At 51.8% G+C, this 23,161-nt stretch overlaps 1 protein-coding gene across 2 annotated transcripts in view; it reads left to right on the top strand.

Annotated features, from left to right (window-relative positions):
• Positions 1-23,161, top strand: part of Phf21b (PHD finger protein 21B) — a 67,724-nt gene that overhangs the window by 26,887 nt on the left and 17,676 nt on the right. For both annotated transcript variants that reach the window (XM_026782770.1, XM_005354414.2), the window contains exons 3-4: positions 18,825-18,917; positions 21,934-22,278. In XM_026782770.1, coding sequence (XP_026638571.1) covers positions 18,825-18,917; positions 21,934-22,278 — 438 coding nt within the window. The remainder of the gene's footprint in view (positions 1-18,824; positions 18,918-21,933; positions 22,279-23,161) is intronic.

Here is a 23,161-nt window from a genome sequence, read left to right on the forward strand (position 1 = left end):
AGAGAGAGAGAGAGAGAGAGAGAGAGAGAGAGAGAGAATGCTTGGAGAAGGACTAGGGGTAGTATTGTATTTGTTCCAGAAGGTCAGCTCTGCTAGGATGGAGTGTGAAGGTGGTATTTGTTGACTGAGGAGTGAGGGGTTTTGGGTTGCCTGGTGCACAGCTTCCTGGTGTACTTAAGAGAGGACATTTTTGTTTTTGTTTTTGGCATGTGGCTTTTCAAGGCTTTCTCTTCACCTGAAGGAAGTGTTTAGAATGGAATTCATTATCCATTTTCCCCAAAGTCAAGCTGACGAGTTCCTAATCCCCCCTCTATATCTTCATTAGAACATCAAAGCTGTGGGCCTGGGGAAGACAAGTTAGATCATGGTGTCTGCAAGAAGGGAGGAAGAGCAGAGGAATTTGAATTTCAAAGCCAAGCTTTTATCTCTCATTAGTGTTTTCTGCAAGGGCTCTTCCAAGACCAGCCGTCCTCCAGTTGGGGAGCTCCCAAGACACTGAGTCCAAACAGCTCTGCGCTGCCTCTGCCTGATGCAATATGCAATGGACAGTGTGGGTGACCCATGGGGGTCCATGCCACTGGCTCAGGAAAGTCAAGGCCACACACTGGTTGAGATGCAGTGCATGATATTAGATACTCCTCTGAGCAGGGGGATAGCCTGCTCTGTCTAGTATAAACCTCGTGTAGTGAGCAGTCAGGCAGGCAGGCATGACACGGAAGCAGTAGCTGAGAGCTTACATCTTGATCTCCAAGCATGAGGCGGAAAGAGAGCTACCTGGGAATGGCTCAAGCTTTTGAAGCTTCATTGCCTGCCCCCCAGTGACACACCTCCTCCAACAAGACCACACCCCCTAATCCTTCCCAAACAGTTCCACTAACTAGGGCCTAAGTATTCGAACATAGATGCCTAGGAGGGCCATTCCCGTTCAAACCACCACAGTGTGCAAGGGCCTAAATATTCAAACCTAGGAACCTATGGGGGCCATTTTCATTCAGACCACCACAGTGTGCAAGTTGAGCTTTTCTCTCTGACAGCCAGTGCTGTGCCGCAAAGGGTCCAGGAGGCAAGGACTGCAGGAAGAGTTCCAAAATCGGATCCTCCAAGGAATCAGGCAGAAAGATGTACCCAGGAAACCAGAGCTAGGAGCCAGGGCGAGGAAGGTGTGTGATGGAGAATTAAGCAACCAGCAGCAGCAGGAGGGTCTGAGGTCTCTAGCCTCAGCGATGTGGACCAATTGGCAGTGGAAGCTGGGAAAATGGGAGGTGCCAGTACAGAGCCCAGATGAGATTACAGAGTGCAGCATGATGAAGAGGCACTGTCTCTAGCAAAGGGTGCAGCAAAGTCCATGATGGTTGATGTCTGAGAATGCAGGATTTCCTAAAACCCTCAGCGTCTGGAAAGAGTGAATGCATGGACAGTTATGAAAGACAATGGTGTATGCCTCCCCCCCGCCCCCAGCAGCTCCCAAAGCAGAAGTGATCTGCATTGCGCTCCAGAGTGCGGAGGATGCAACTTCCAACCTAGTTCTGCTTATGGTCTTGCGGTGCTCCTTGGGAGTGCTTTTCCCTTTGCTTTTCTCAGCGAGCCCCAGGCCAGATGCTCCCCTAATATAAGGAGTTACACTCAGAAAACAAAACAGGACCCTGAGTGCGGGAAAGGAATCCACGGCTTTGGGAGAAGCCCATGCATGTGATGAGGCCTCTGGCAGGATCCTGGAGGGGCCCCTGCCTGTTTGTACAAGAGAGGTCACTGTGCCAGGGAAGTTGGGGAGAGTGAACACACAGAACAGAAAGCCAAGTCCAGGAAAACTCGGGCTTGGAAAAGCAGCTGGTGAGAACAGGAGCACATGCATTATTTAAACTCCAGTCTAGAGTCCTTTTGAAAGTGCACTTTGGATTCGGGAGCAGACATGATGCACCAGGCCTTCCACACAAAGTGCTTCTCCCTCAGAGGTGAATGTGGAGCGGATGCCCTAGCTTCCTAAGGGTTGCGAGAAGCGAATGCAAGCAGGGTGTTCCCAAGGAGCTGACCCCAAACTTCCGGGTTGCCATAGGCCTGGGACTGGTCCTTCTATAGAGGCCAGGACTGCAGTAGAGTCAGCAGGAGGCACTGTGGCATGAAGGCTTGGGAGGGCGTCCAGAGGTGCAGGGGTGGAAGAATGTGACGGAGGCTGTATATAGAGTACTTGAGGAGGTGGGTGTTGACCGTGGGACTGTCATGTGAGTGGTGGCCACCAGCTACAGCTCCCAAGACCAGAAAGCTGGCTGAGACAACGATCGTCATGGACCGCGGCAGCAACAGCCACCTTCTTTCTCTTCCCCGAGTGTGGGTGAGTGATTTACTGGGGAGCACTCCTCAGTTCTTCATCTGGGAATAATCAGAGCGCTCCACCCTAGTTCATGTGCCCTGACAACAGAGGTCAGAGGTCCAGAAGAGGTAGCACCTTTTCTCCTCAGTTCTTTCTTTAAAAAACAAGCAAAACAAAACAAAAATCAACTTCCTGTTTCCAAAGTGGGCTTCAAGAAACTCCTATCTCGGGTACTCCTGTGCAGGCTCACTTGTTGCCCGGCTGCCCAGACCCGAATAATCACACAGAAACTATATTAATTACAACACTGGCCAATAACTTAAGCATATTTCTAGCCAACTCTTACATCTTAACCCATTCCTTTTAAGCTGTGAATTACACTGTGGCCTATCAGTAAGGTCTGGCAACTGGCGTCTTTCTCTTTGCGGCAGTTACATGGCACATGGCATCCCTTGAACTCTGCCTATTTTCTCTCTATATCTCTGTTCAGATTTCCCGCCTGGCTTTACTCCACTAAGCCATTGGCTGATACAGCTTCTTTACTGACCAATGGTAATAAAACATATTAGCATACAGAGGGGAATCCCACATCACTCCTGAGTGGCAGGTGATTCCCAGGGACCACCTATGACTTCAGTTAGGCTCAAGCTGGCCTCTGGCCTGAGTCTGCATGGGACAGTGTGGGGTGGTCCTACAAGATATCCAACCTCCGCTAGCTGGCATAGCCAACTCCTGAAGGCAAACAGCTACCTCTCAGACCCTTGACTGACTGGTAAACCCCAATATTTCTGCCATTAAGCTAAGTGAATTGCCACCCGCTATGAGTAAATTAAATATTGATGATTTCATTGACTGTTAGATTTAATTTACAGTCTCTCTCTAGGACTGTGATGGGCTGAGGTGACTTTACTGAGGAATTCTGGCCATTGTCCTATTAAGAGTTGAGTAGCAAGGGAAAGACACCTGTCAGTGTAAGGTCAGGAACACCCTCAGGGACCCTGATCTTAGGTGTTAACTTGACAAAAACCAGAGCTACCTGAGAAGAGGGACCCTCACATGAGACATTGCCTCCATCAGATTGACCTGTGGTCATGTCTGAGGGATTCTCCTGATTGTTGATTGATGTAGGAGGACCTGGCCTACTGTTGGTGACGCTATCCCTGGGTAGATGTTCCTTTCTCTGGGTAGATGGTCCTTTCCCTGGGTAGATGGTCCTTTGTGTGTCAAAAATAGCTAAATGTGTGAGCCTAGAGCCGTATTCCCTCATGGTCTCTGCTTCAGGTTTCTCCTTTGGCCTCCCTTGATGCAAGTTGTTTTTGGTCCTGGTGTTTAGCACAGCAGCAGAAAGCAAAAAAAAGAACACTTGGTTCCCCCCCCCAGAACCTGGCTGCTTCCTCAAGGCCAGCCCATCGGAACCTTGCTCACCTGGATATACCTGTCGCATCTACTTGCTCCCTGCTCTCGCTGCTCTGTCTTGGGCTGGGATACTCAGTCTCCATTGACATGGACAGATGGCAAGACACAGCTGGAGAGGGCATGCTTACTAAATAAGTTCAAGAGGTGTGCTTGGCGGCACACACCTGTAATCACAGCACTTAGTTTTCCCATTGCTGTGGCAACGAGAGGGAGGAAGGCCACCTTTTGGCTTACAGTTTGAGGGGAGATAGTCCACAGTCACTGTTACAGTGTCTGTAGCGGCTTCCGCAATAGCTCTTGCTCAACAAGTGCAAACCGCCCTTTTAGTTTTGTTTTTGTTTTGGGTTTTTTGTTTGTTTTTGTTTTTTGAGACAGGATTTCTCTGTGTAGCCCTGGCCATCCTTGGAACTCACTCTGTAGACCAGGCTGGGCTCAAACTCACAGTTTCGCCTGTCTCTGTCTCCTCAGATTAAAGGTGGTCACCATCACTGCCCAGCAGTCATCTTACTTACACAAGAACATATAGATAAACAAAACAAAAACAAAAAACCTAGTGGCAAAGTTAAATCCTCTAGAGGTATGGTATTGCACTTAGGAGACACAGTGCTAACTATACATCAGTTAACTTTTCAATGTCATGTTGGCTTTAGCTGTGTCTGTGTTACTCCATTAAGCTATGATGAATCTAAATAAAAGTGGAATAAAATTAAAAATAGTTTACTTGAAATGTGACATTATGAGAATGTTAGTTTAGGTTTCTTAGCTTTCATAGCTATTAGGCGGTTTAGGTATTGACTTAGGTTCCTGCAGTCCCCCATCTGAACTGGCCAAAGACTCCCTGTGTGGGGACTCGACCCCTTTAAAACATCCTTCGTTTGTTTAGTTTTTCCCTCAGACTGCTTGTTTTAGTGACCCTTTTAACAATGTTAGGAGGCTGTTATTGGCTTAGGGAACATCAGAGTCTCTTGGACACTCAGATGTGAGTGACTCATCTGGCCTTAGAAAATAAGAGGAGGAATTGCTGGAGCCAGGCGATCCACGGCTTCTTCTGGGGCCCTGATGTATGGAGCAGGAACTTAGTTCCTTGACTAAACCCTGGAGCATGCTTGGCAAGGCCAGTGATGGCCGAGGCCATGGTCTTGGGGAAGCTGCAGCTTCGAATCCTGGAGCCCACTCTTGTCCTCTAAAGGGCTCTGGTTACAAGTCCCAAGGCTGCTGTGTGCTCTGTCTGAGACACGCTTGAGACAGCCTGTGTTCCCTTTGTACGACATTGCTTGATTAGCTTCCTGCTGACTTTGTCCCATTGTGCGGTAGCTTTCTGCTGACTCTGTCCAATTTTCCCCTTGCAAACTGTATATAAGATGCTGTACTACTTAATAAACTTGCTTGACCTAAGACGTAGCTTGTGCAAGACCTCCTGACCCCAGCTCTCTTTCCCATCTTTATTGTCTGATCTCTTGGCTCTCCCTCTCAGGAACCTGTCCCTGAAGAATGACTGGCCAGTCCAGGTCAGTACCTGGAGAAGAAAAAGAACTGTTAGCATTGTCCTAGATAGCCCAGCTGGGTGTGTGGCTTTCCTCCTGCAGGGTATGAATGTGAAGGCGTGTAGTTCAAGGCTCTGTGCTCCTGTCTTGGCTTGACTTAAACTTGGCTAAACTTAGAATGAGTGGCTGATGCCCACTCTTAGTGTAAAGGGTCTGGGTCAATGGAGAGGGGGAATCTCTGTGCACTGGGACACAAGCCTGAGGCAGACACCCCTGGAGGGGAAGAGCCCAGGCATATATAAGGCCATAGAGATCCGGAATAAAGTCCTGCTTAGTATAGCCTTGTATATCCCTCCCCTAGCCAACCCCCCACTGGTGTATGTACCACTTCCCTGACCCCCAGCTAGCCTGTGTGCCTCCCACATCTTCCCCTACAAGTTGCTGTGATTTGTAGCATGGTCTAGCTGGCCTTGCTTACTGCGTGGTTCTCCAGCTGTCTGCTGGTGCTTTGCCTCACACTGCAGGCGCCCAGCTCCACTTGATGCCCTGGGTGTGCCCTGGGCCTCTTTATAGGATTACAGGCTGAACAATAGTCTGTGTTGGGTGCAACGCAAGGTGGGCCAGTGTGGCTGAGGTCCTGTGGCCCTTCTTTAGTTCTGTCCTTCAGGTATCAGGGCCAAAGACACCAGCACGGCCCACCTTCTGCCCTTCGCAGAGTACCCAGCCCACTGTGTCCCGTGGTCCAGAGTACGCACAGGATACTTGGGATAGTCTAGCTAAGCACTCTGCCTCTCTCAGGCCCCCGGGTTGTGGTCTATCTTTGACTTGTCACCAATAACTTGATATTATAGGGGACCGCTTGTTTGTTCCTGACTGCTCAGCCCAGAAATAACCACACACAAACTGTATTAATTAAATCACTGCTTGGCCTATTAGCTCTAGCTTCGTATTGCCTCGCTCTTACATCTTAATTTAACCGATTCCTATTTAATCTGTGTATCGCCATGTGGCTGTGGCTTACCAGCAAAGTTCCAGCTCATCTGTTCCCTGCGGCGGCTATGTGGCATCTCCTGACTCTGCCTTCTTTCTCCCAGCATTCAGTTTAGTTTTCCCCACCTGGCTCCACTCTGCCAAGCCATTGGCCGAAAGCAGCTTCTTTATTCATTAACCAATAAAAGCAACACATATACAGAAGGACTTGCCACACGAACTCGAGGCTTCCAAATCTAAAATTGAAGCAGCTCTTTGTTGTACCAGGCCCTATTCTTGAGCACTCATTCTGTATATCCTGGCTCATTGATGAAAGGACATGCTACTGACAAGGTGTGGTGACGTGACGCATAGCGGACGGGGAGAAGGTGAAGATGCTAGTGATGCTAGCGGGAGGGACCACAGTTCATGTCAGGTGGCTAAAGGGTCACACCAGGCCTGATGAGCCAGCTACAGTCTGGAGCCTTTGGCCAAGAGGAGGCATACGTGGGGTCATTGCCTGGCGATGGCAGTGCCTGTACCTAGTAGAGGTTGCTGGTGATTTAAGAACCACTTCTGCATGTACGCACCGCTGACTTTGCAGGTAGCGAGACTGCAGCCCAGAACATCAAGGGCTCACCTGGGTTCCCAACCTCCTCACTCTGGGTTGTGAGCACTTTGGAAGACAAGACTTTATCTGTATCTTGGTAACTTTGTCTTCATCACTTGACTTACCCATCTCTTTGGATCCCAAGGGGTTCCTGCTAAATCCCTTCCTGCTCTCAGCGGTCTACACAAATGTTCCGTCACCTATGTCCGAAGTCTATACTGCTCCCAGAGGCTGCTAAGTATATGAAGACCAAATCTTACCTAAGTCCTACAGCAGGCTTGCAGGGTGACTGACCAGGACTCTGGTCATGCTTGGCTCTAGGGGCCTGAGGTGTCTGACCCCTGATTCTCTGTTCTTTTTTCCTGCTGCATTTTAGCTTAGTGGGCTCTTCTTGTGGAGAACATAACTCCTAGAGCACCTGCCCTGCCACCTGGCCCATCGTGTCTCTGTCTCCATGGGAATAATCCCAGACCCTGTCCTGCCTGAACCTACTGGGACTTCTTCAGTGCTCCTGGCAGAGGACAGCACTGATCTGTGCTGTTTGGCACTATGCTGTTCAGTGTCTGCTCTACAGCTGCCTTGTATGCCAGGCTGGGAGCCAGAATGAGTTTCTGAAGTCCCTTGTCTCCCCTGTCCTGGACGGGGCACCCCTTTTCCATGGTTTCTGGTACACATTAGGAAAGCACCCTACTTAAGGCTGCACTGGCAGTCAGGGAAGCTGGGGGTGTGCACAGCCATATAACTTCTATGGACCCTAACATTTACCCTATCCTAGCAAGAAATCCTCGTCCTATTCCTGGCCCATGTATTCATCCTGGGTCCTCTCCCAGGCCCTGAAAGACATAGTCAGGGCTGTCTAGTCCTGAAGGAGACAGTATTGGGTTGGCCCCATAAGGTAGGCCTTACCCCATAGGTGCTCCCCCAGCTGCCCTGGGTCTCTGCCTTTCTAAAAAGGAGTTGTAACTAGCGCTTGCCTTTATAAATGTGTAATTTCTTCTTTGATATATAATTTACATACATTGAAATTCACAGATCTTAATTGTACTGTCTGATGAGTTTTGACAGTTGCAGACACGCAGGTAACTCACACCCCCGTGGAGATGAGATAGGGAATATTCCCATCACCTCAGAAAACCCCTTGTGTGCTGCCTCATCAGCCCAAGTGAAGTAAAAGGAACCGGGGCGACTGACTGTAATAATACACTCTGTGTAACCAGCATGTCCCAAATACTATCATTCCCAACATATAATTAATGTTTTAAAATAGTAATGAGATTTTTGCCTTTTCCCCCACTGCCTGTGTGTGTCTCATACCTGGTGCACAGAACAGGTGCTAGCAGGTGCCAGGTGCTGGGAGGTGGAGTGTCACATTGAAAGGACTCAGGGACAAGAGGTCAGGAGGCAGTCGGAGCTTCTTAAGGGTCACAGGTGGGGAATGACAGAGCTCCCTACCCAGACCTCAGCAGAGAAACACCATCTAAACAGAACTGGCTGCTACAGCTTCCCAGTGCCATGCCCTCCAGGCCCCACAGGCAGGAGGCTGGGCGATTCCTCAGGGGCAGCACGTGGGGTCTGCAGTCTCAGTGAGAAAGTACTTTTTTGCTAGAGAAGATGGTCATGTCATAGGCCCTCCCCAAGTGTCTCCTGCCACCGGGACTGGGACCAGGTCTCTTTCCCCTCTTTGGGCCCGATAACTCGGGAGCCGAAGCTCGTTTTCAACACTTTTCTTTTCAGACATGCCGACCCTCTCACAAGGTTGCATAGAGGCAGTTGGGTGCTGTATCCCCTGAGGGCAGCCATGCCAGCTGGAGGTGCAACATCACCGCACATGCCCTGCTGCTCAGTCCAGCTTGAGACTTGTATGAGGCCTGGACTTTCTACACCAAAAGGATAGAGCTGAGCAGGGAGGGCCACCTTGTCCTCAGCTGACACCTGTCTCATCTCGTCTCACAAACTCCCCTTATGAAGCCAGCACACACACACACCCCATTTTATAAATGGGGAAATGGGCTCTAGAGGTTAAAACGGCTTCGTCAAAGGCTGCCTGGGCCAGGGTGTCCTGCAGCCCCACCCAGGTGACAGCTCCAGATTTTAGGACCTTCTGGTGCTAGGTGCACATCAGACACTCTGGGCAGACACGGCGAGGACTATAGTGTTCCCCGGGAGTCTGAGTGACTGGTGCAAGCTGTCACAGCTATAGGTGGCAGGCCTCTGAGCCACATGCCTGTGGCTACTGATGGCCCCGGCGTGGCAGGTCAGGGCAGGTGACTGGACCATCCCCGTGAAGGAGTGTTTATGTGTAGTGCCAGTGCGCATGAGCAGATTACCTCCTGAGCTGAGCAGGTGCTGCTGGCCAGCCCTGCACCCCTTCCCTGCTCCTGGCAGGTCTCACTGACGGAGTGCTGCTGCCCCTGCGCCCAGGGTGGCCTAGTGAGCCACAGAGCCCGAGTGCTCTGAAATCCTTTCATATGAGAGGAAGTGAGGGGAGCTGGGAGGTGTGGGGACCCTGGTGACTTTGTAGAGGAGATGCCGGGGAGCCTGAAGGTTTGGCACAGAGGCCTTGGGCCATCCAGCCCTGACTCCAGGGCCTCCTTCCTGTTGGCACCTGTACCCAGAGTGCCCTGATGATGTGACCCTGGATGTTCTGTGGTCTAGCCACTCTTAAAAAGGCAGTGCAGTGGCAGAGGGCTCTTCCTGACCCCAACACCCAGAACTTCTGGGATATCCCTCTGCCTAGGAGGTTCCTGTCCCTTTGTGTTCTAAATTCATCTCCTGACGACACAAGCAATCCCTGCCCCTTCTCTCCTCTAACCCCACCTTTTCTTCTCTCACCTTCCTTTTCAACTCCCCCCCCATTTTTTTGGAGTCAGGATCTTACTCATGAGCTGGGCTGACCTTGAATTCTCCTTGAATTCCTTTGCACTCAACCCTCAGCCTCCCAAATAGCTGGGATTGTAGGCCTGTACCATCCTGCTGGGCCTTGAGTCCCTCTGCTGTCTGTGGAGGTCTCTAAGGAGCACTCCTGGATGACTTAACCGACTGTGACTGTAACTTGTCCTTCCAGAGCGTGGGGCAGGTCCTCATCTGGACACCGGGTTCACTGGGTGCCAGCTGGAACGCCTGTGCCCAGTTGTCTAGCCTCATTGCTGCCTTGACATCCCTGGCTGCCCAGCCCTCCATACCAAAGGGGCAAGTGGCCCATGGTCAGGGAGGTGCCAGCATTTAGAGGGGAACTGGCCACAGATGGGGCTCAGGATCATCTCTCCCTTAGGTCACCTGCCGCACCGGGCCACTGGGGCCATCAAGAAGGAATGTAGGTCTGTGGTCACCCTGTGCTACCTTCCTGCTGCCTTTATCAGAAATCCTTCCATGTCCCTGGCTGCAGACAAACCAGGCACTCTGCCAGCCATGGTGGAGTCCTGCTGGTGCCCCTAGGGACCTCCGCTTCAGTTGATGTGCTCTGAAAGCCTTCCTGTGATGGACAGTGAAAGGTCACCTTTGGAGTGTGCTGCCTGAGGCTATTCCCAGTGGACACCAAAGATTAGCTTAGAGCAGAGGTTCTCAACCTGTGGGTCGTGACCCCTCTAGGGTCAAACGACCCTTTCACAGGGGTCACCTAAGATCATCGGAAAACACAGATGTTTACATTATGATACATAACAGTAGCAAAATTACAGATATGAAGTAGCAACAAAAATAATTTTATAGTTGGGAATCACCACAACATGAAGAACTGTATTAAAGGGATCGCAACATTAAGAAAGTAGAGAACCACTGGCCTAAAGTACCCCAGGCTTCTGGAAAGTTCATGACTCAGCCAGAGCAGAGTGTTGAGTCTCTCAAGTGTTGTAAGGTCCCACGAGGTGAACCTCACTCCCTATCCGAAGATAGGGCCAGTGTTTTAAAAAGTAATACAGGTTACAACCATTGAGAGGCACAGGGCTGGGCATTCAACCCAGTAAACTTTAATGAATGTCTCCATTCATGTCTTCACCACCCAGCCAAGGACCAGTGGCCGTGGAGGTATCACAAGCCTCTTAAAGGTAGACCCTGCGTCTCACTGCTCCTGGGTCCTCTTCAGATATAGGCTCTCTCTGGCCTCCCATGGTACCAGGACATTATGCAAATTAGGTCAGAAAGATGGGAGGATGTGGCCAATGAGAGGTGTGTCAGCAGTTGCAGACCGGCATGGGAAAGACTACTATATGTGGGGTCTAGCACACATCCTCATTCTGCAACATGGTGTAAGGACACAGACTTGGCTATGCCTAGGGCCTCTGTCAAGGATCTGATGCAAACCCCGCTGAGGCCCAAGCTTGAATGTTGGGCAACATGTACAGCACTGGCTCCAAGAACCCAGGAAGTCACCATCTGGGTCACTTCCTCTTTCCCCAGGCTCCAGGGCCATCTCTCGGTCCTCCTCATCAATATCACGTTTCTATTTGTTCTGGGAACAGAGGGGTAAAACTAGCCCCGAGTTCCTTCCATAAGGTTCCAGGCATCACCCCTTCCTCTGGGTCATTCCTGCCCAAGCTCCCAAGCTTCTGTGGGACTGGACAGCTTCTCTTAGAGATGTTCCTTCAGCCTGGGCATTCCCATCAGGAAGGCTGAGGTAGGTCCCACAGTGGACGGGCAGGGTGGACAAGAGAGGCCCATTGGCCTCTTAAACCCAATTCTCTTCCCAAGAGGGTTTTCATATCTCAGGGGAGCTAATGGGGACAAAACCCTTCCAGCTGCCATTGTCCTGGTCACCTGCGACCGAGCCGTGTGACTTCAGAGGCTTCCATTTATGTGCAGAAGTTTCCAGAATGTCTCCCACCCCTGTGTTTGCCAGGATCCTGTGGCCGTGCCCCACCCCCACGTTCTCAGCCCCTGATCTTTAGACTGTGGTGCCATTTAGAGTGTGCATTTGTACTAAATAGCATAAAATTACATCCTTTCAAGTTAATTAAGCTACTCCACCATGCCAGTGCTGCAGAAAGGGTATTTCCCATGTCAGCAGGCGTCGTCCCTGATGTTTCTCACCCTGATTGACAGCTGCTCCCTGAAAGGGCCCCTGCAATTGTCAGAGTGGCCTGCGGCACCTTACCCTCACTGACCAAGTCTCAGTCAGGGTCACCAGCTCCACAGGCCACCTGTATGGGCAGCTGAGCCCTGGTGGTCAAGTGTCACTGTTCTCAGCCACCTTGCTTCTCATAGCTACAGCAAATGACCTCCTTCCCCTGATGTGAAGGACCTGGTTTTCAAAGAGGACCTGGTTTTCAAAGAAGACTCTTACTTTGAAGGTATAGCTCAACAATCCAACTCCCTGAGAGTCCCGGAGGCCCCTGGTGCTTCACACTGCCCTGTACTGCGGTTATCCTTAGCATTCTGGGAAAGAGCAGGCTGCTGGGCAGGGAAAGACCTCATGGGAAAACTGACTCCAGCAGGAGAGAATGCAGAGGTGCAGACGGACCCATGAACTGCAGTGTGCCGTCCCCACATGCTGCCCTCCCCCGCCTGCCTCGCTGTGCCCTCTCAGCCAGCCAAGAGGCACCCAGCTGCCATCTAATGTGTTAGAAGGGCTGAGACCCCTATGCACACAGAGTCCCTAGTCCAGCAGTGGTAGACCTGCCCCCACTACATTAGCCAAGGCCTTACTCTCGCTCTGTCACTTCCAGAGGGACCAAGCTCCTAGGCATGACATTCACGGCTACTGATGGCAGGAGAGTGGTTTCTGGTGGGTTTGGCTGGGGCGTGGCTATCTCTATATAATCTGCCCCTGAACACAATAAAGGGGACATTCTTGGGGAATTCAAGGATGACCCGTGTCGCTGTCTCTCTGTCTGTGTGTGTCTGTGTATTTTAACCTCCAGCTCCCTTGCGAGGGAACTGGCTAACAGCGCACAGAGCACAGACATGGGGGCACAGCGCACGGCACTTTCCTTCAAGACTTGTGGCACCCAGAACTTAACTTCTCCCTTCCATTGGTGCCCATGTGCCTCTGTCACTGGCTTCTCCACCCTCCCTTCTGATTCTCATGCACTTCATCTACTGCCCACTTGGAATATTCTGGCCCGATTGCAAAGGCCCAGCTCAGTCACTGCTTCCTCCAGGAAGCCCTCCTCCCTACCTCCCATGCTTGTTTTCAGTCATCCAAAGCAGATGGCACTGAAAAAGGCCTCCCCGTGAGCCATACCTGGTGAGCGAGCGCAGTCATGGTTTGCCTCGGCTCTGAGGGGCCGCAGATGCAGGAGTTCGCCATACTCCCCGCCTTCCTCACCCATCCCTAGCCAGCCTGGCTGCGTGTCACCAAACTACATGTGACCCCATGGTGCAGGGGGCAGGATGGGATGTGTGCTTAAGATTCTCCGGGGAACATGGCCGAGTCCGGCTAATTCCTCTGGCTGCTGGGAGCTTTGAAACATTCTTGGTGATCTTTCCTCCTCACCTAGGAACAGCGATGTTGTCACAGCCCTCTTTGATGCAGGTGTTGTAGCACAGCGTACTCTTGCCATCCAGGCCCAGATTTGCTGTCTTCACCTGGCTTGTGAGCTTCATGGCCCACCTGCCAGTGTGGGTGAACCCCTCACATCTGCACACTTCCCTCCTTCCCTCTCTCCCCACTCCCTTCCTCCATCTGTCACGACGCGGTGGCCTTGGTGTATGATATACATTTGTCCTGGGGGGATCAGAACCCAGGGCAGCAGAGATGTTGGAATGACCTGTTGCCAAGCATGCAGATGCATCCCACCCTCCTCTCTGGTCCTGGTAACAGGAAGGGGGTGCTCGCTCCTCCAGCTTGCGGACAAGGCTGTAGGGTGACTGCGCTGTCGATGGATGGAAAGTCACGTGCAGATTGGTGCACCTGCTCTAACTATTGCTGTGCTCGGCCTGGCTGTGAGCAGTGGGCTGGAGGAGGCAGAACAGCTAGCTGGATCACCCTCGGTATTTGTGAAGACTTCAGGTGGCACCCATTGCTGAAGCTAGAGGAGGCTCTGTGTCTAGGAAATGAGGGGACACCAGGTTGGAGTACTTGCTCCAGCAGTCTAGGCTGGGACAAGCTCTTTCCTGCCGACAGTGATAAAGGCAACCGTTGAGTTTCATCTGTGAATAACAAGCTAGTTCCCATGACAGTCAAAGCGGTGCTTATGTTATATTAATATTTATTAGCAGCTACCGATGTTGGGGCTCACTTGTTATCTGAGCCATACATCAGAGCAGCTCTGTAAGGATGCAGGAAAACCACAACCCAGATGCAATTAAACCGCTGCACTCTGTGCCTGTGTCCGCCAAGGCTGGGCCACATGGAGCGGAGGTAAGAAAGCAACCATACTCCACTCAGCTCTCCCTTTTCCCTGACCCAGCCAGAAAGAGGAATGTGCCTCACCTGGGGCCTGGGAAGCTGGAATCCCAGCCCTGGGAGCAGGCGGGAGCAGGCATCCTCCTAAACAGCCAGGGACCAGCCAGAAAAGCAGAGATTTTGAGGTTCTGCCCCTGACATTCTGGGAGCCACACTGAAACCCCAATGTCCTGTGCCTGGCACCTCCCCCCTCAGCAGATTGACTGAGGTTATAGGGTGCATGCTGGAATATTAAATGTTCAGGATCCAGTCCCAAGATCTTCCTGCAGGGAAGTTGGGATCCAGGCAAATGTCTGACCCTGTCACACCATTGCTGTGCTGTGCCCAGCCCACAGTAGCACTCATTCTGTCATTTGGAGCACAATGGTCAGAAACCCTCATCTGTATGCCTGGTGTGACAATGTTCCATGGGCCTACTGTACATGTAATGAATGAGTCTGAACTCTGAAGGGCCAGCCATATGACCTCGCCTCACCCCAGGTGCCTTGGCACACATCCTGGCCTCTGCTCCAGGTGCCAGCCAAAGGGTACTGCCCCACTGACTGTCTTAGTCACCTTCTGTTGCTGTGATGAAATACCATGACCAAGGCAAGCAACCTCTAGAAGGGAGAGTTTTTTTAGGCTTATCGCTCGATTCCCTGGTGGGAGAGTGGAGACATGGCGGAAGTGGGGGAAGCTGTGGGCTCACATCTTGACTGCCAAACAGGAAACAGAACTAATGGCAGTGATGTAACTCTCCAGTGACGTCCCTGTCCCAGCCAAGGCCACACTGCCTAATCCCCAAATAGTACCACCAGCTGGGACCGAGTATTTTTTTTTTAATTTATTTATTATGTATGCAATATTCAGTCTGTGTGTATGCCTGCAGGCTAGAAGAGGGCACGAGACCGCATTAGAGATGGTTGTGAGCCACCATGTGGTTGCTGGGAATTGAACTCAGGACATTTGGGAGAGCAGGCAATGTTCTTAACTTCTGAGCCATCTCTCCAGCCCCGGGACCGAGTATTCAAATGATAAGCCTATTCTATTCTAACTATCACACTGGCCTCGCTTCTCCTCCCTGCCCACACTCAGTCCACACTCCGAGGGGAGAACTTGTCTTCATCTCCACCAGGACACACCTTGTACCACCTCCCCAGGAAGAATGTAGGGATCTTGCTGGGAAAGAAACCAACATCTAAATATTTACATTACAATTGCATTATGCAAATATTTATATTACAATATCAAGATTATAGTTACAATAGCAAGACTATAGTTATAAAGTAGCAATGAAAACAATTGTATGGTTGGGGTCAGCACAACACGAGGAACTGTATTAAAGGGTCATAGTATTAGGAAGGATGAGAAGCACTGCTCTAGAACCGTAGGGAAAACTTTTCTGTAAGTTGACCAAGCCTCTATGTTAGAACTCGCTCTTCTGGGCTCTGGGATCTTAGCATATAAAAATTTTCAAGGGGCGTGGGTCCCATGATCTCTAAGCTGTAGTCTGTGGCTCTGACCCTTGGGCCTCCTGACTGGGTTGTGACTTAGGGATGGGAATTCAGCTGTAGGTTTTGTTTTTCTGGTGACTGTCGGAATAGGGCAGTCATGGCTGTTGGGCCCTCATGGCATCATGGAACTCAGTGTTCTGAAGTCATGAGCAGCTCAAGGCCACTCACAGCAGACAGCTCCAACCCCAGCGTTCTCTGTCCCATCTGGATGCTATGGTGGATGTTGCTATGGAGACTCCTCCTGGCTACTATCAGGAGGAAGCTTCTTGCATAGGGGCCTTGCCAGTGTGGCTTCTGATGTTCCGTGTGCTAGCCACCACCTAGCTGGAGTTTGAAGGAGAAAGTGAAGAGATCTTTGTGGGTCTGGAGGAGGGGCTCCCCCACCCCAAAGCACGTTTGGTCAATCTTCCTTCCCCACAGAGACCCTCTTCTTCACCAGAGTCAAGTAGAAAGCTCTGTGTATTGTCATTAAGGTTTGCATTGGTTTGGGCTTGGAGAAGGGCCACACAGAAGCCATCGGAAGTGGGAAAGAGGGGGAGGCATTAACCAGAGGGTCTCATGCTGATGGCCTCAGAGATGAGAGCCATGCTGGCTCCGTCAGCCACTGTAATGGGACAGAGATAGTGAGATGGAACCCTTTCCCCCAGAGGGTTCACACTGGCTTCCCGCCTGACAGACTGGGTCCCACTCTGTCCCTAGCCGGTCTGAGGAGGAAATGCTTAAGAGGTACTCAGGAGCTTCCAGTTGGAAGCCCCTTAACCCACCTGTGGGTTGCAACGGGGCCTTGATATGCTTTATTTGTGCTGGGGGCAGATGAATAGACCCTACTTCTTAGCGATGCAGAGGCACCTGCTAAAGGCAGCTTGGCTTTCCAACCAGAGGAGCGTGTTCCTCAGCTTAGTGTTGCTGTCGTGAGGTAACCAAGAGAGTTTGTAAGGGAATGGATGTATCTAGCTCATGGTTCTGGGCATTCAGGTCCAAGATGGCTTTGGGCCTCTTGAGAGCATGTAGGGCATGTGACAGAGCAAAGCACTTCCTTCCGGCCAGGAGGGAGAAGTACAGGTGCAAGAGAGAAAGAAAGGGCCCCACAGCCCCACTAGGTTATGTCCCCAAAGACCTAAGGACCTCCTGCTGAGCCCCACCTTCTGCAGGTCCACATTTCCCCAAGACTGCAGCACCCTGGGACCAAGCCTTTCACACAGAGACTTTTCCAAAGGAGGTCAACAGGGTGGGCTGACCCCAGGTTGCCCTCTGTCCTGCTCAGGCCTGGGGTGATGTTCTTCTCTCCCACACAACTTCCTATTGTCCCCTAATCCCGTGGCTACCTAATGCTCATTCCCACAGGACCACTCCCTTTAGTCTTCATGGTACAAGCATCTTTCTGTGGCCATTGGGGCCACCAGCAAAAAACACTAAGTGGCCCTTGTAATTGGTGTCACAGCAAATCTGTGCTTGCTCCCTCCTTCATCCCTGCCAAAGCTCATGAGTCATGTCTCCTTGACACTTGGAAACATTCGCCAAAGACAAGTTTTTCCAAAGTCACATGAGCTTCTGCCCCTGAAGATGGAAGGGTCTGCCCGAGCCTGCCTCCCAGCCACGTGTTGGCTTCTACGCCCTCTCTCAGACTGCCCATGGGACTGAACTAATACAGGAAAGTTATCTTTGACTTTTATGGCCCCTTTTCCCTCTATTAAAATGCTCAGAGCTATAAATGTCGTCATCAGCAGCTCGTTTATCTTGACAGAAGTGTGGCTGTAAGTGAGCCAGCCTCTGAAGCAACTGCTTCTGGTGCATCGATAAATCCCAGCCCGGAGCGGAGAGGTCAGTCCTCGCAGACAAAACGCCTTCTCGCTTGGTAATGAGCTCTTTATGAGGCTGTGGAAGGACGGACGCCTGGGCAAGCTTCCGTGCCACCTAGAGTCCTTGTGGCATCAGCTGGGGATGGGCCTTCCCTGAGAAGTGGCAGGGATGTTCTGGGAGGGCTCCTGCCATGCCCAGAAACAGCAAGATACTGGTACCCTGCTTGGCAATGTTTGCTACTGATGTTTCCCAGCTGTGTGGAGACTGGACGTGGGCTGAGAACTGTCAGGTCTCTGGTGCTCCATGCAGTGGGTCTCACAGTACAGTGCAGAACCTCAGCGGACTCATGGGACACTGCACTTAAAGACACCTTATGTTTAGTACCCTCTGAAAAAGAGCCGGGCACCCCAATCCAGGTTATGCAACTCTGGGGTTGGGTGGAGTTGGCCAGGTTCTTAGTTGACGTATCTAGCAGGTTCTGTGGTGCAGACTTCGTACAGCCTACAGGACTTCCCATGTCCTACAGGACACCCCACACAGCCTACAGGACACCCCACTCCACCCCTGTGTACAGCTAGCTGAGTGTGTCTTTTGGTCACTTGGAATCAAGCACAGTGGAAGCAGAGCTGTCCCTGTCGTTGCCCCACTGGAAACTCTGGATCTCTGGTGAACCTTGATCTTTCCTTGCTCTCCTGGCTTCCCATTCCTTCCTTCCTTCCCCGAGTGTAAATTACCAAGGTGACAGACAGACCCTGCCTCTCACAAGTCAGGAAAGAAGGCTGGACCTGAAGTAGAAACGAAGGATTAGGACCACAGGCGTCGGTGCTTACTGAACAGAGACAGCCAAAGAAGCACTCGGAGATGACAGGTCTGCATGGAAGCACACACCTGCGCCAGGGTGTTTTAGACAGGGTCTCTCTGTGTGGTTCTGACTGCCCTGGAACTCGGTAGGCCAGGCTGGCCTGGAACTCTTGCCTCTGGCTCCCTAGTGCTGAGGTGAATGGCGTGCTCCACTATGCCTGGCAGTCCCAGCACTTGGGAGGTGGAGGCAGGAAGACCCGAAGTTCAGAGTCATGCTCAGATGGCAAGTGCAAGGCCAATCAGAGGAACACCTGGCACACATACTCGTACATACACGGGCATGTGCATTTTGTCTCTCTGTGTAGAAACTCCCCTTTAATAGGGAAGCCAGCATACAGGAACGTTGACTGTTCTCTGGGCCACATTTTCCTTTTTCTTGCTTTAGCTTCCAGTTTTTCTTAGATGATGATAGACTACTTCTGTGGTTTTAAAAAGCAAAGAAAAAAAAACCAGTATCAAATGGAGAAGAGTAGAGTTCGCCATTTCTGAGCCCGTGGTTCCACACTGCTGGAGTCTGATGGCGACACTATCTGTCTTCCAGGCTTTGGGAACCACCACTGCAGTGCCTGTCACCGGTCCTCAGGTCAGCTCCCTGCAGAGGTTGGCCGGGCAAGGAGCAGCAGTGCTACCTCAGGTAAATGTCTGTCTGTCCCATGTCTGTCCCCAGTCCCCCGGCGCTGCCTCTGGGTTCCCCTTTAGGCGGTGCCTCCCTTTCTCTCTCCCCTCTGTCCATTCAGTAGGGGAAACATTTGGTTCAGCGTTTTCACAGTGAGGAGTCTGGTTTTTCAAACAGTGACAAACTGTGAAATCCTTGAGGAAGCCAGGACCAGGAATTTTGGTGAAGGAATTAAGTACAGCCAGCATCAGCCATGGCCAGCATCAACCAGAGTAGCTACTGCCAGGCATACTGGTTCTCAAAGCTTTTCCATACTGGGTCACACGTGGTGTGTTATTGATAATGAGTCTGTCAGAGGGTCTAAGGAGCGCTACGGTAACACCTTTTATGTTAAGTGGTCCAGGGTGTAGGCCCTGGGTACCAGCCGAGATCCCCAGATGGACTCCAGGACACTTAGCCCTTTCACCATCTTGGATGGAAGGCTTCTCCCTCAGAGGGCCTGATGGCTCTCTGCTGTGTCTGTTAGCCTTGGCAGTCACAGGGAGAACTTACACCTGCACCCAGTACACAGCAGATACCTAGACCCTGAGTGTTAGTGCCGAGTCCCTTTGCTGTCAATGGCTCGGCTCTGGTGAGCACCTGCTTGTGTCTCATACCTGCACCGGGATCACTGGCTACAGAGGTGAAGACAGTGGCTGGCAGTCTTGGGGCTATGGTGCTGGACAGATGCCCCCGGCTCAAGGATAAGAGGAAGCTCTTGTCCAGGAGGTAAAACACCCCTCAAGTTCCCACCCATTCCAAAGTCCAAAGGACCTTACCCCTAAGAGGGTTCAAGCCTCAAGAATCTCTCAAGGGGGTATGAAGGGCTGATGGGAGCTCTTGAGATGACCTGTCCCATGCTGAGGTCCACAGAGGTCTCCTGGGATATGGATATTGTAGATCAAAGTTGGGGTGAACCCCCGGAGGAAGGTGCAGAGTGAGAAACTAAGAGATCCTGAGAAGACCAGAGTTTTCCTCCTGAGGGGGAGGTGAGAGCAGGCAGAGATGCCGTCCTTGCTTCAGATATCAGGCCACAACAAGAAGGGGGCACCAGGGGCTTTGCCCAGGTCCATGCTGTTTCCTCTGGGGCTTCTGCTCCCCAGGCAGCCCTCCCTCCGTTCCCAGCAGTCCACACTGCTCCCATCCCCACAGAGGCACAGACAGGCAACTGACAGTCATGTGGTCCCACGTGTTCACTCCCCACTCCCTCTGTGCGCCTGCCCAGTGCTCACAGCACCTGGGCTTCTTGTCTCTCATTCAGTTCTTACTTTCCCCTCCCCAAATCCTCTGTCCCTGCCTCGGGTTTGCTGACTGAGAGGTGCCTAGCATATACCTGGGCTCATCCTGCTGGCCTAGGACGTTTGTAGGCATAGAAGCAGACCCTGAGAAAGGCCAGCAGCAGGTTGAGGCTGTTCCATCAGGATCTGCTGGTCAGGGTCTCCATGTGCCTGTGGGGGGTGTCACACATTTCAAGATTCCCAAGTATTTCTTTGGGGTGAACAACCTGTGTTTAGGCCTGGCTTAACTGTCCTCGGTGTCTAGCACCTGCCCCATGGCTACTCACCATGTTTGGTATGAGTTAGGGAATGTCATTTGGACAGTGTTACAGTGAAGGTGACCGGAAAGAAGCCAGGAGAGTGTCATCTCCCCAGCATCCCTAGGACGTCATCTGGTCCCTCCTAAGAGGCAGAGAACGGCTCATCCCCAGCAGGCACTGAGGGGTGCCAGGGAGGACTCGTCCCTCATTTCCTCATCATGTGGGTGGCACTGTGCCCAGTGTCTGGTCCTGATACTGGACAAGGACAAAACATCAGGCCTGCCTCAGTCAGGCTGGACACATTACCCAACTATGGCCCGTAAGATGGGGAGGGCCTCATTCAGTGTGCTCAAGGCCCACTAGAGCAAGAGCTAAAAAGGTCGTCAGAATCGAGGACCAACTTGTGCCAGGCGGTACAGGATCTCATAGCCATGATGTTTGCTGACCACAGCACACTGAGTCCTGATGACTTCCCAAGAGTAAGGGTCCAGCGGGATCTCCCCAGTGTCACTAGAGCAGAGCGAAGAAGAGTGGAAGGCCAGCACACGGCCCAGCCGCCTGGCTCAGGTCCCTCTGCCCTAACGACAATGATACTGTTACCACCATTCTCTTCAGCTAAGCCTCTTCTGGCTTTGCCTCGGTCTCCTTCCATGGAATGGCCAGGACACACTCCCCATGGCCTCAGTGGGGTTCAAATCATGTCCCTTCTTAAGCCTCATTTTTCTCAACTCACCTGGATTATCAGGGCATAGAGAGACTTTACTTGAGATGAGGTCAGGAGTCTGCAGCTCTTGACAGTGGGTTCCATTACCCCCAGCGCACAGGTGAAGACATTAAGTGTGTCTCCAAGACCACCCACACACCCTGAGATCCAGGATTGGCCTCACAAGCTGACTGGAGCCATTGCAGGTGATTGCCTGCAGCCCATGCCCCACCTCCATGTGTGTGGGCTCTTTGGAGTGATTGGTGCCCAAGGCCCAAGGGCTACCAGCTACGTTTGTCAGGGAGCTGCAGGAGCCCTGTGGCTCACCTGGTCCTGCACAAGGGACATGATCCCAGCATCTGTGACACTGGGGGGCTTTGTGTGTTGGCTTGGTGTGATGAAGATGCATTCAAGCTGGGCTCTGTTTTGGGCTCCCATCTCCTCCACCCCTCACAGTTTGCTCTCATGTGCACCAGAAGGGACTGTAGCCTGGAGCAGCTTCATCTGAGTCCAGGGGTGGATGGGTGGGTAGGGATGATAACTCAATGTACAGCCAAGCAAGGGAGATGGTGGACAGAGTAGCTTGAGCCTTGGGGTCAAGGTCATGGCTGCTGGGAAACTCTGAGCGGGATCACACAGGGTCCCCTCCCCTCTAGTGTCGGACTCAGCTTGTCTGTTTGAAGTTTGCCCCGCTGCCGTGCCTTCATCAAAAGCTTGTGTCTCTGTCTGACCACACACTGGTCCCTTCCTCCCAGGTTAGGCCAAAGACTCTGATTCCAGACAGCCTCCCTGTCACCCCGGGCAGGGACCGGCCACCCAAGCAGCCCCCAACATTCCAAAAGGCCACTGTGGTCAGCATCAAGAATCCCAGCCCAGCCCTCCCCACTGCCAACAACACCGTCAACCATGTGCCAACACCCAGCAGCCAGGCCCTCACCGAGCCTACCGCCATCACCTCACCCCTGAGCAGTGCCGGGGTGGCCTATGCCATCATCTCCACCTCCCCCAGCAATGCTGCCACCATCACCCCCAGCACCACTGTGCCCGTGGCCAGCGACAGCATCAAAGTGCAGCCCCTCCTCATCAGTGCTGACAAAAAGGTGAGTGTATGGAGGGAGTATGAACCAGCGATCAGCAGGATGAAAAATGAGTGTGAATGGGACAGGAGGTGTGAGCAGATGAGAGTGGGAATTGGATGGAGCATGAGTATATATATGGCCAAGGGTGCAAATCTGTTTCAGAATCAAGAGAGGTGAAGGAATGAATGTTAACACGAGTGGTGCTATGAATGAGTGATCGACTGAGTGACTCTGTAAATGTATAAATGAGGGGGCAGGAGGATGGTTATGGGATAATAAGTCCAGCTGAGAGAACTGCTATTCACTAATACGGGAATAATGAACTCATAATGTGTGGCTGAATAGGTAGCTGCAAGAGAGTCTGGTACTGCTGTTCTATCTGATGGCAGAGTCAAGTGGTCAAGAGCTGTTTTACACCCCAGTTGCCTGGATGGGGCAGGGCAATGAATTCCTTGATATCTTATGAGGAATTTAGTTTTAATATTAAAACTAAAATCACCTTCCCATGTCCTCTAGAGCGCTCCGAAGATTGCCCTGTGTGAGGCCTTTGGGGAAACATGGTAGCTCCTGTTTTCCCGTTGGAAATCTTTTCCTTGGTTCCCTCTGCCTACTCTCTTGCCTGTAGCAAGATGTCTTTTCATTTCCCCAGGCAACCCCAAATCATCCAGTCCCTCTGCTTCCCAACCAATGTCTCAGGTAGGGAAGGCATCTAAATGCTCCCAGGCTTAGGCTACATTTGAGCTGAGAGTAAAGAGTTAGCGCCCCCTGGAGGCTGGCACTGCCAGTGTGTTCCCTGAGGCTCAGAGAGGTACAGAGTATTCTGAGGCCACATAGCCAGGGAGTGGTAAGACTTGCACCCAGGCCTGCTTGCTTTGTAACCCTGGCCATCTCTCACACAGATACC

The sequence above is a fragment of the Microtus ochrogaster genome, chromosome 15 (genome assembly GCF_000317375.1).
Source record: "Microtus ochrogaster isolate Prairie Vole_2 chromosome 15, MicOch1.0, whole genome shotgun sequence".
NCBI classification, from domain to species: Eukaryota; Metazoa; Chordata; class Mammalia; order Rodentia; family Cricetidae; genus Microtus; species Microtus ochrogaster.